General features: G+C 49.0%; 1 protein-coding gene across 3 annotated transcripts in view; it reads right to left on the bottom strand.

Annotated features, from left to right (window-relative positions):
• Positions 1 to 12,540, bottom strand: part of CERS4 (ceramide synthase 4) — a 94,398-nt gene that overhangs the window by 12,238 nt on the left and 69,620 nt on the right. For all 3 annotated transcript variants that reach the window (XM_028713529.2, XM_028713528.2, XM_077921932.1), the window contains exons 3-4: positions 5,413 to 5,530; positions 3,530 to 3,648 (exon numbers count right to left, since the gene is read on the bottom strand). In XM_028713529.2, the coding sequence (XP_028569362.2) occupies positions 3,530 to 3,648; positions 5,413 to 5,530 (237 nt within the window). The remainder of the gene's footprint in view (positions 1 to 3,529; positions 3,649 to 5,412; positions 5,531 to 12,540) is intronic.

The following is a 12,540-nucleotide window of genomic DNA, read 5'->3' as shown; positions in this document are numbered from 1 at the left end:
TGCGCTGCAAAAATTCTGGGAAGTGCGAATTTTGGAAAGACGACAGTGTTTCAAGTCCATAAATTGTGCATATTAAAAAAGGTTTGGCTTAGAATGCACACTGAATTGAGTTTCACCCACATTCCTAATTCAGATACACATTTTGTCTTGTTCAGTGCCGGATTTACGTATAAACAAGCTATAGCTTAGGGCCCCACTTTCTTGGGGGCCTCCCAAAAAATTTAAAGGAAAAAACCAACCTGGATGTAGATTTCCAAAATATAAGATGAAAAACAAATAAAATAAAACCTACATACAGCAACAGTGGCAAATGGCTTGAGATACCTATTAGGTCCATCAATTACCATATAGCATATAATCGACACAAAAAACAGCGGCAATTTGTTGTTGACAAAGGACAGCTGGACATATAAAGGGCCCCATTGCCTTCAGTAGCTCAGGGCCTCATCAAACATAAATTCTGCCCTGGTTTCATTGTACAAATTTCTAAGTGCGTATCATGTTTAGAGACGTTTTTAATGTTTGATGGTGTTTTTAATATTCTGTTTGGAGCTGCCCAGAGTGGCTGGGGAAACCCATTCAGATGGGTGGGGTATTAATAATAATAATAATAATAATAATAATAATAATAATAATAATACTAGATGAGGGCCTCAGCCCAGTATACCTGAAGGAGGGTCTCCACCTCCATCGTTCTGCCTGGACACTGAGGTCCAGCTCCGAGGGCCTTCTGGCGGTTCCCTCGCTACGAGAAGCCAAGTTACAAGGAACATAAGGTAAAGGTAAAGGTACCCCTGCCCGTACGGGCCAGTCTTGCCAGACTCTAGGGTTATGCGCTCATCTCACTCTATAGGCCAGCGCTGTCCGCAGACACTTCCGGGTCACGTGGCCAGCGTGACAAGCTGCATCTGGCGAGCCAGCGCAGCACACGGAATGCCGTTTACCTTCCCGCTAGTAAGCGGTCCCTATTTATCTACTTGCACCCGGGGGCGCTTTTGAACTGCTAGGTTGGCAGGAGCATGGACCGAACAACGGGAGTGCACCCCGCCGCGGGGATTCGAACCGCCGACCTTCTGATTGGCAAGCCCTAGGCTCCGTGGTTTAACCCACAGCGCCACCCGCGTCCCACATAGCCATCTTCAAACGATCTCAAGAGCTGTCAAGTGGAGCAATTTCTTTTCTCCTGCTCCGGAGGGCAGGACTCGAACCCATGGCTTCAAGTCGCGAGACAGGAGATTCCAACTGAATATCAGGAAGAACTTTCTGACAGTGAGAGCCGTCCAGCAGTGGAACGTTTTCCCTCGGGAGGTGGTGCACTCTCCTTCCTCAGAGGTTTCTAAGCAGAGGTTGGAGGGCCACCTGTCATGGACTCTTGAAATGTGATCCGTGCACTGCAGGGGGTTGGACTAGATGGCCCTTGGGGTCCCTTCCGCTCTATAGTTGTAGGATTCGAAAAGCGAATACTGATCATATTCACCGGACTGATATCTGTCCTACACCTGAGATGAGTAAGGGAACATTTTTGTGCTTAGGCTCCTGCTTCCATTTCTGTTTAAGTCCTCTGGCACTCCTGAAAGGCACTAACATCCTGATCAGCTCTAAAAACGTTTTAAAAGCTAAAGGTAAAGTGACCCCTGACCATTAGGTCCAGTCGTGGCCGACTCTGGGGTTGCGGCGCTCATCTCGCTTTATTGGCCGTGGGAGCCGGCGTACAGCTTCCGGGTCATGTGGCCAGCAGGACTAAGCCGCTTCTGGCAAACCAGAGCAGTGTACGGAAATGCCGTTTACCTTCCCGCCGGAGCAGTACCTATTTATCTACTTGCACTTTGATGTGCTTTCGAACTGCTAGGTTGGCAGGAGCAGGGACCGAGCAACTGGAGCTCACCCCATCGCGGGGATTCGAACCGCTGACCTTCCGATCGGCAAGTCCTAGGCTCTGACCATTTTAATATTTTGTTGGAAGCCACCCAGAGTGGCTGGGGAAACCAGCCAGATGAGCGGGGTATAAAAAAAATAAATTATTATAATATTATTATTCTTAACCCCATCGCGGGGATTCGAACTGCCGACCTTCTGATCAGGAAGCCCAGGAGGCTCAGTGGTTTAGATCACAGCACCACCCGCATCCCTATTATCATGTCTATGGGAAATCAAAACTCCAAGGGTAAAATTATCCGCTTTAGAAGTAAACCCACGTTAAAGGGAGGGGAGTGGAATTTTTCCTAATCTTGCATTCTATCATTTGGCAATCCACTTGAAAGTGATTGCTTAAGTGACAAATGATCATGTCCCTTAAGGAAAGGGTATTGGTAATAGATTGCTCCAGGACAGCGTTAGCAATTTTACTTTGGGTAAGGATGAGATAAACCATAATTAAAATGTTCCGGCATCTTGGGTCACACAAAAGGCGGCAGCAGCACAAACTGTTCAGGAGAACATTTAGTCAAAATATGTATCTGAAGAAGTGTGCATGCACACAAAAGCTTATACCAAGAACAAACTTAAGGGTAAAGGTAAAGGGACCCCTGACCATTAGGTCCAGTCGTGGCAGACTCTGGAGTTGCTGCGCTCATCTCGCTTTATTGGCTGAGGGAGCCGGCGTACAGCTTCCAGGTCATGTGGCCAGCAGGACTAAGCAGCTTCTGGCGAACAGCGCATGGAAACGCCGTTTACCTTCCCGCCGGAGCGGTACCTATTTATCTACTTGCACTTTGACGTGCTTTCGAACTGCTAGGTTGGCAGGAGCAGGGACTGAGCAATGGGAGCTCATCCCATTGCGGGGATTCAAACCTCCGACCTCCTACGGTCTGTGGTTTAACCCACAGCGCCACCCGCGTCCCTTAAGAATAAACTTAGTTGGTCTCTAAGGTGCTACTGGACAATTTTTAAAAAAAATTTAAATATATTTTGACTGCGTCAGACCAACACAGTTACCTACCTGTGTCAAAATATGTAGCTCTACTTGATTTTGCTAAAGGCAACAACACTCTATTTTTTGGGTGCTGCTAATAGGATTCTATTAGGATTCTATTCTGCTATAGGATTAGAAGACATCTAAAGGCAGCCCTGTTTAGGGAAGCTTTTAATGTTTAATAAGGTAAAGGTACCCCTGCCCGTACGGGCCAGTCGTGTCCGACTCTAGGGTTGTGCGCCCATCTCACTTAAGAGGCCGGGGGCCAGCGCTGTCCGGAGACACTTCCGGGTCATGTGGCCAGCGTGATGAAGCTGCTCTGGCGAGCCAGCACCAGCGCAGCACACGGAAACGCCGTTTACCTTCCCGCTATAAAGCGGTACCTATTTATCTACTTGCACTTAAGAGTGCTTTCGAACTGCTGGGTGGGCAGGAGCTGGGACCGAAGGACAGGAGCTCACCCCGCCACGGGGATTCGAACCGCCGACCATGCGATCGGCAAGTCCTAGGTTATGTTTAATAGGTTATTGTATTTTAGTGTTTTGTTGGAAGCCGCCCAGAGTGGCTGGGGAAATATGAAATATCTTAAACTGCGTGTGTGTTTTGATATTGTTTTACCTGGCTTCGCAGAACTTCTTGGTCAAGCTGGGCCGGTCCTGGTTACGGCGATATCGGAACCATCGCTCCACCTGCCTGGGCTGTAAGTCGCACTGTTTGGCCAGACCAATGAGTTCGCCCTGAAAGAGAGGCCAGGGAACAGGTAGATTGCAGTAGATCACGGGACCCCCCCCCCCCCCCAGTCTAAAAAACTAACTAACTCAACAACTTTTGCTTGCTAAAAAATAGCCCAACAGCTCTGGCAGATCACTGCCAGTTTTGTTATAGTGGGAGGAAATCTAAGTCTCTTGAAAGTTGGATGTCAGGTGATTGGCAGGTGGGTGTGGCTTGGCGGACTGTCGGTCAGGTGGGCGACAGGTGTGTTATCCCACCCACCTATCAAGGTTGGCCCCTGGAGGGCAACAGGGATACAGACAGCGATCTGGCCCACTGGGCCAAAAACGTTCAACACCCCTGCTTTAAGTTTTATTACAGATGGTTTATTACAGATGGCTAACATGGCTAATATAGAGGGACGCAGGTGGCACCACAGAGCTTAGGACTTGCCAATCAGAAGGTCGGCGGTTCGAATCCCTGCGGCGGGATGAGCTCCCGTTGCTCAGTCCCTGCTCCTGCCAACCCAGCAGTTTGAAAGCACGTCAAAGCGCAAGTAGATAAATAGGTACCGCTCTGGTGGGAAGGTAAACAGCGTTTCCATGCGCTGTTCGCCAGAAGCGGCTTAGTCCTGCTGGCCACATGACCCGGAAGCCTACGCCGGGTCCCTCTGCTAATAAAGCGAGATGAGCGCCGCAACCCCAGAGTTGGCCACGACTGGACCTAATGGTCAGGAGTCCCTTTACCTTTTTAACATGGCTAATTGCAAACCAGGCAGTTGTAGAAGAAGTGATCTGGATACAATTGCATGCATTTATGTTTTTGGGGGACAAGGGGCAGGTGTGGGGGCTCCCTGGTCCTGAATGGGGTCACTGTGCCCCTGAAGGACCAGATGTGCAGCCTGGGAGTCATTTTGGACTCACAGCTGTCCATGGAGGCCCAGGTCCATTCTGCATCCAGGGCAGCTCCATCTGGTACGCATGATAAGACCCTCCCTGCCGACAGATTGTCTGGCCAGAGTGGTGCATGCTCTGGTTATCTCCCGCTTGGACTACTGCAATGCGCTCTATGTGGGGCTACCTTTGAAGGTGAACCAGAAACTACAACTCATCCAGAATGCGGCAGCTGGACTGGTGACTGGGAGTGGCCGTTGAGACCACATAACACTGGTCCTGAAAGACCTCCATTGGCTCCCAGTATGTTTTGGAGCACAATTCAAAGTGTCGGTGCTGACCTTGAAAGCCCTAAACGGCCCAGTATACCTGAAGGAGCGTCTCCACCCCCATCGTTCCACCCAGACACTGAGGTCCAGCTCCGAGGGCCTTCTGGCGGTTCCCTCCCTGCGAGAAGTGAGGTTACAGGGAACCAGGCAGAGGGCCTTCTTGGTGGTGGTGCCCGCCCTGTGGAACGCCCTCCCATCAGATTTCAAGGAAATAAACAGCTACCTGACTTTTAGAAGACATCTGAAGGCAGCCCTGTTTAGGGAAGTTTTTTAAATGTTTTATTGTGTTTTCAATATTCTGTTGGGAGCCGCCCAGAGGGGCTGGGGAAACCCAGCCAGATGGGTGGGGTATAAATAATAAAATATTATTATTATTATTATTATTGTTGTTGTTGTTGTTGTTGTTGTTGCTCTTTCTCTTTTTCGGAGGGGAGTTCCTGGTGTTGTACATTCACATTCCACTTTGTTTAGTGGCTGAAGAATAGCAAATCTGGCAGGAGAAAACAGCCCTCCTTCTAGGAACCAGTAGAACCTGGTTGCAAAGACTTCTGCAGCTACCGGTACTCACCTCTTTGGGGCTTTTCCCTTGCGTGGTGTAAAAAGCTTCCAGGACAGGGTTCGGAGGAGCTTTCCTTCGCACTTTCTCCCTCAGTCCCATTTTTCTGCTCAGCGGCACAGCGACGATCCTACAGAGGAGAATAAGTCAGGTTAGCAGGCGTTGTTCTCTGCCTGGGTTTGGTCACAAGAGGCCAGGAAAAGGAACAGAAGGCAACTTGGGGTCAAACACTGCTTGTTAGCCACTTGGGACGCGGGTGGCGCTGTGGGTTAAACCACAGAGCCTAGGACTTGCCGATCGGAAGGCCGGCAGTTCAAATCCCCGCGACGGGGTGAGCTCCCGTTGTTCGGTCCCTGCTCCTGCCAACCCAGCAGTTCCAAAGCACGTCAAAGCGCAAGTAGATAAGTAGGTACCACCCCAGCTGGAAGGTAAACAGCATTTCCGTGCGCTGCTCTGGTTTGCCAGAAGCGGCTTAGTCATGCTGGCCACATGACCCGGAAGCTGTACGCCAGCTCCCTTGGCCAATAAAGCGAGATGAGCGCCGCAACCCCAGAGTCGGCCACGACTGGACCTAATGGTCAGGGGTCCCTTTACTTTAATGGAGTCACTACAGGTACAACGAGGCTTCCTCACTGTCGTCACAAGTAAAGGTAAAGGACTCCTGGACGGTTAAGTCCACTCAAAGTCGACTAGGGGGTTGTGGCGCTCATCTCGCTTTCAGGCCGAGGGAGCCGGCGTTTGTCCGCAGATAGTTTTCCGGGTCGTATGACCAGCAGGACTAAACCACTTCTGGTGCAACGGGACATCGTGATGGAAACCAGAGAGCACGGAAACGCCGTTTACCTTCCCGCCGGAGTGGTTTTATCTACTTGCGCTGGCATGCTTTCGAACTGCTAGGTTGGCAGGAGCTGGGACAGAGCAACGTGAGCTCACCCCGTCGCGGGGACTCAAACCGCCAACCTTCGGATCCCTGCTCCTGTCAATCTCACAGTTCGAAAGCACGTCAAAGCACAAGTAGATAAATAGGTACCACTCCGGCGGGAAGGTAAACGGCGTTTCCGTGTGATGCTCTGGTTCGCCAGAAGCGGCTTAGTCCTGCTGGCCACATGACCCGGAAGCTGTACGCCGGCTCCCTCGGCCAGTAAAGCGAGATGAGCGCCGCAATCCCAGAGTTGGCCACGACTGGACCTAATGGTCAGGGGTCCCTTTAACTTTTACCAGCTCTGTGATTCTGTCCCCTTTCACATGCCCAAAGCAGTTTCCAGAAAACTCTCAATATCCCTCTCTCCCGAAACCCTTTTCGCCTATAAAGCAGCCGCTCTGTAATGGAGCAATTATCTCTCAGAGCGATGCGCTCCTGCCTTTTTAGAGACAGCTCATCAATAAATACTCATCTGGCTCTTCCTTTAAACCCCGTCGCCACAGGGACTGGCTGTGCTTGCAGAGAAGCAATTTAGCAATGCCTAAAGGCAGGCTGCGGCAGCTTAGAAGATGAGGACGTGAGGTGGAGGCCGGAACCAGTCCAGCACCCGCAAGTTGCAAAAGAGAAAAGGCACTCTGCAGATGCTCAGAGGCAATGAGAGCAGTACATGTGAAAAGGATCTAGGAGTCTTGGTTGACCACAAACTTGACATGAGCCAACAGTGTGACGCGGCAGCTAAAAAAGCCAATGCAATTCTGGGCTGCATCAATAGGAGTATAGCATCTAGATCAAGGGAAGTCATAGTGCCACTGTCTTCTGCTCTGGTCAGACCTCACCTGAAGTACTGTGTCCAGTTCTGGGCACCACAGTTCAAGAAGGACACTGACAAACTGGAACGTGTCCAGAGGAGGGCAACCAAAATGGTCAAAGGCCTGGAAACGATGCCTTATGAGGAAGGGCTAAGGGAGCTGGGCATGTTTAGCCTGGAGAAGAGGAGGTGAAGGGGTGATATGATAGCCATGTTCAAATATATAAAAGGATGTCATATAGAGGAGGGAGAAAGGTTGTTTTCTGCTGCTCCAGAGAAGTGGACACGGAGCAATGGATCCAAACTACAAGAAAGAAGATTCCACCTCAACATTAGGAAGAACTTCCTGACAGTAAGAGCTGTTGGACAGTGGAATTTGCTGCCAAGGAGTGTGGTGGAGTCTCCTTCTTTGGAGGTCTTTAAGCAGAGACTTGACAACCATATGTCAGGAGTGCTCTGATGGTGTTTCCTGCTTGGCCGGGGGTTGGACTCGATGGCCCTTGTGGTCTCTTCCAACTCTATGATTCTATGAGAGACGTGGGTTGCAGAGAACTGGGTTCCAATCCCCAACTACCTATAGGAACGTAAGTCCAGCATCCTATTCCCGTGACCACCTTGTGTCCCAAATGCAACATTACAACTGGGGGCAAGTCTTCCCTCTGTAGAAGCTCAGTCCTGGCAAAAAACTCTTAATCATTGGTTCCGTCTAAATCTAAATCCACCCGGTCTACAGCCCTCAGTGACACAAGACCCCTATAAGAGTGCGTGGTCTAAAACTGTGCACCAAAAATTCCTCTCCTTTTTTTAAAAAAATAATTTTTATTAAGTTTCTTACAGATATAACACATATCACAACCAAAGAAAAACAGAGAAAAAAGAAAAGAAAAAGAAAAAAGACAAATCACAAATATAAACAAAAAAGAAAATAAAAACAAGGTACCTAAACACCTAAACAACACAAACTAATTAATTATTTGGACTTCTAACCTCATAAACATATTTTGGGCTTCCTCTGAATTTCCTTGTAATTAAAATGTAGCAGTTTTCTGGTATCATTTTTTTAAAACACAGTATTCCAATTAAAATAAAATTTCTTAACTTTCCTTTAGGTTCTAAATCTTATTTATTTAATTAACTCTTAATTTAATCCTAGGCCTAATCTGGTACTTTCAAGTAATTTCTAATTTTTGATATCACAGTATTTATTCAAATAGTCCTTAAATTTCTTCCACTCTTCTTGGTATTCCTCTTCTTTTTGGTGGCGGATTCTTCCAGTAAGGTCAGCCAGCTCCATATATTCCATCGTTTCCATCTGCCATTCTTCCACAGTTGGTAATTCTTGTGTTTTCCATTTCTTGGCTATAAGAATTCGAGCAGCCAAAAATTCCCCTCCTGCGGACTCCACCTAGATCAGCTTCTCACTATGGGGTTTATTAAAGCAAAAAAGCTAATTGGACAGCGTCTGAAGGACTTAGAGCAAAAGAACAATCTGGCCATTATAAAGAAACTCTGTCCTTGGTATTCTCCCCCCCCCCCATCTCAGTTTGATTCCCTGGCACCATATTTGTATAAATTGTTGTTGTTTAGTCGTTTAGTCATGTCCAACTCTTCGTGACCCCCTGGACCAGAGCACGTCAGGCACTCCTGTCTTCCACTGCCTCCCGCAGTTTGGTCAGACTCATGTTTGTAGCTTCCAGAATACTGTCCCACCATCTCGTCCTCTGTCGTCCCCTTCTCCTTGTGCCCTCCATCTGGAAGGACAGATCCTGAAGCTGAGGCTCCAAGACTTTGGCCACCTCATGAGAAGAGAAGACTCCCTGGAAAAGACCCTGATGTTGGGAAAGATGGAGGGCACAAGGAGAAGGGGATGGCAGAGGACGAGATGATGGGACAGTGTTCTCGAAGCAATCAGCCTGAGTTTGACCAAACTGCAGGAGGCAGTGGAGGACAGGAGTGCCTGGCGTGCTCTGGTCCAGGGGGTGACGAAGAGTCGGATACCACTAAACGACTAAACAACAACAAGAATACCATTTCCCAGAAAGCCTTCACCTCTTTACAAGTCCACCACATGCAGTAGAAGATACCTTCCCTTTCTTTACATTTCCGACGATTCCATGATTACACGCTACGCTTTACTGAGAAATCAGAACTGCTGTGGCACAAATGAGCACCTTTTCTGAAGCTGCCATTCTCTTGCGAGTTGCATGTGGTTTCCAGGCGGAGCTACCTAAACGCTGGGAATCATTTTATGGGCTTTCGCTGGAGGCGGTTTTCATAGGGCTTTGGGCTGATCTTTTTATTGCCTGTCGGGTTCTACGGAAAGAACGCGTCGCACCGAGGACTCGCAAAGGGTGTTCTGGGGGCGGAGGGAGGATTTGCTCCGGGAAAGAAAGCTGCCAGGAGCTCATGAGCCGAGAAATGCAATTCTTCAAAGATGGACGCCCGAGACAAAAATCCTCTTGCCCCGTCTGTGATGTCCTTCCCTGTTTAAAAAGACGGTGTAATACAGTGGTACCTTGGGTTAAGAACTTAATTCGTTCTGGAGGTCCGTTCTTAACCTGAAACTGTTCTTAACTTGAGGTACCACTTTAGCTAATGGGGCCTCCTGCTGCCGCCGCGCGATTTGTGTTCTCATCCTGAAGCAAAGTTCTTAACCCGAGGTACTATTTCTGGGTTAGCGGAGTCTGTCACCTGACGCGTCTGTAACCCGAGGTACCACTGTACATGGCTAGGCAAACTAAGGCCTAGGGGCTGGATCCGACCCAATCGCTTTCTAAATCCGGCCCGCGGACGGTCTGGGAATCAGCGTGTTTTTACATGAGTAGAATGTGTCCTTTTACTGTATTTTTTGCTCTAGAAGACTCACTTTTCCCCTCCTAAAAAGTAAGGGGAAATGTGTGTGCGTCTTATGGAGCGAATGCAGGCTGCGCAGCTATCCCAGGAGCCAGAACAGCAAGAGGGATTGCTGCTTTCGCTGCGCAGCGATCCCTCTTGCTGTTCTGGCTTCTGAGATTCAGAATATTTTTTTTCTTGTTTTCCTCCTCCAAAAACTAGGTGCGTCTTATAGTCTGGTGTGTGTTATAGAGCAAAAAAACCCCGGCATTTAAAATGCATCTCTGGGTTATTTGTGGGGCACAGGAATCCATTCATATTCTTTTCAAAGTATAGTCCGGCCCCCCACAAGGTCTGAGGGACAGTGGACTGCCCCCTGCTGAAAAAGTTTGCTGACCCCTGGTGTAACAGATCTCTGGCAGACATTTCCAGGCGGTCAACCGCAATCAACAGCCAGATCCTGGGGTGGTTGCTGTTGATCGTGGGACCTATATTTGGGTGCGTGACATGTTGTCAATCTTTTCTTCCCTGGCAGCCGGTGGCAGATGTGCCTGCGATTGTCAGCGCTGGAGTTTAGGGTGAGCGGATTTTTGCACACACACACCCCACCATAAAAAGATCAACAACTCTTTCCACCCACCCACCCACCCCACGCACGCTCCTTTTCTGTCCAATGACAATGGGTAAATCACTGCCTTTTTTATATACTGGGAGTATATCGCAGTATCTTGAGAGCTGGATGTGCCTGATCTATGCTATTAAATGTTTAGTAATATTAGGATTTAATTAGGACTCATATGTTCTAACTGGGAGAGAAGACTGCCTTGATGTGACCTCGATAGGGATTTGCGGTGTTTAATTAGTATCTATGAGTCAGGACTGTGGGGCTTTCGGCTGGGTGTTTGCCAGTATGCGGATGATACCCAGCTCTACCTCTCCTTTAAATCGGAACCAGTGAAGGCGGTGAAGGTCCTGTGTGAGTGCCTGGAGGCGGTTGGAGGATGGATGGCGGCTAACACATTGAGGTTGAATCCTGACAAGACAAAAGTGCTGTTTCTGGGGGACAGGGGGCGGGCAGGTGTGGAGGACTCCCTGGTCCTGAATGGGGTAACTGTGCCCCTGAAGGACCAGGTGCGCAGCCTGGGAGTCATTCTGGACTCACAGATGTCCATGGAGGTGCAGGTCAGTTCTGTGTTGAGGGCGGCTGTCTACCAGCTCCATCTGGTACGCAGGATGAGACCCTCCCTGCCCGCAGACTGTCTGGCCAGAGTGGTGCATGCTCTGGTTATCTCCCGCTTGGACTACTGCAATGCGCTCTACGTGGGGCTACCTTTGAAGGTGACTCGGAAACTGCAACTAATCCAGAATATTTGGGTAGGAGAGCCAACATAATGCCAACATATTTCACATCTGGCAACCTATGTGACCCTTTGTTTCAGATAATACATAGGTGGTTGTTGTTTAGCTGTTCAGTCGTGTCCGACTCTTCATGACCCCCTGGACCAGAGCACGCCAGGCACTCCTGTCTTCCACTGCCTCCTGCAGCTTGGTCAAACTCATGATTTTGACCAATACATAGGTAAACGAGTCTAAAAAGCCGGGACACAAATTTTCACGGCCCTCTAGCGGCCATGGTGGCTCGTTTACCAGAAGTCATGTACGGTCGTACCTTGGAAGCTGAACGGAATCCATTCAACTTCCAAAACGTTCAAAAACTGAACTCCAGTTTCTAATTGGCTGCAGGAAGCTCCTGCAGCCAATTGGAAGCCCTGCCGGACGTTCGGCTTCCGAAAGAACGTTCACAAACCGGAACACTCACTTCCAGGTTTGCGCCGTTTGGGAACCAAAACGTTCAACTGCTAAGGCGTTTGTCAACCAAGGTATACCTGATTCTGACCGAACTAAACCTTCTGGTATGGTTTTTAGCTTTTGATGTTTTATATGTGTTGGAAGACGCTGAGAGCGGTTGGGGCAACCCACACAGATGGGAAGGGTATAAATAATAAAATTCTTACCTATGGGACCGCCTCTCCTGGTATGCCGCATGGCGGACCTTAAGGTCCACAAATGACAACATCATCGAAGTCCCAAGTCTCAAGGTGGTTAGATTGGTCTCAGCTAGGGCCAGGGCCTTTTCAGTACTGGCCCCGACTTGGTGGAACGCTCTGTCACAAGAGACTAGGGCCCTGCGGGACTTGACATCTTTCCGCAGGGCCTGCAAGACAGAGCTGTTCCGCCTGGCCTTTGGTTTGGACTCAGTCTGACCCTTCTGTTTCCCTCCCCTTATGGTTTTGATCTATGGGCTACTTTTTAAACGAGGCTGCATTTTAACCTGTATTTTAAATTGCCCCCCCCCCCCTATTATGCTTTTACTGTAATTTTACTGGTGTTAGCCGCCCTGAGCCCGGCTCTGGCCGCGGAGGGCGGGGTATAATTAAAAAATATCATTATTATTACTACTAATACTACTATTAGTAGTAGTAGTAGTACAGTGTTGTTGTTGTTGCTGTTTAGTCGTTTAGTTGTGTCTGCCTCTTTGTGACCCCATGGACCAGAGCACACCAGGCACTCCTGTCTT

Source organism: Podarcis muralis, chromosome 18 (assembly GCF_964188315.1).
Source record: "Podarcis muralis chromosome 18, rPodMur119.hap1.1, whole genome shotgun sequence".
In the NCBI taxonomy this organism is placed as follows: domain Eukaryota; kingdom Metazoa; phylum Chordata; class Lepidosauria; order Squamata; family Lacertidae; genus Podarcis; species Podarcis muralis.
The sequence above is the reverse complement of the archived record's forward strand: the minus strand, read 5'-3'. Positions and strand labels throughout refer to the sequence as shown.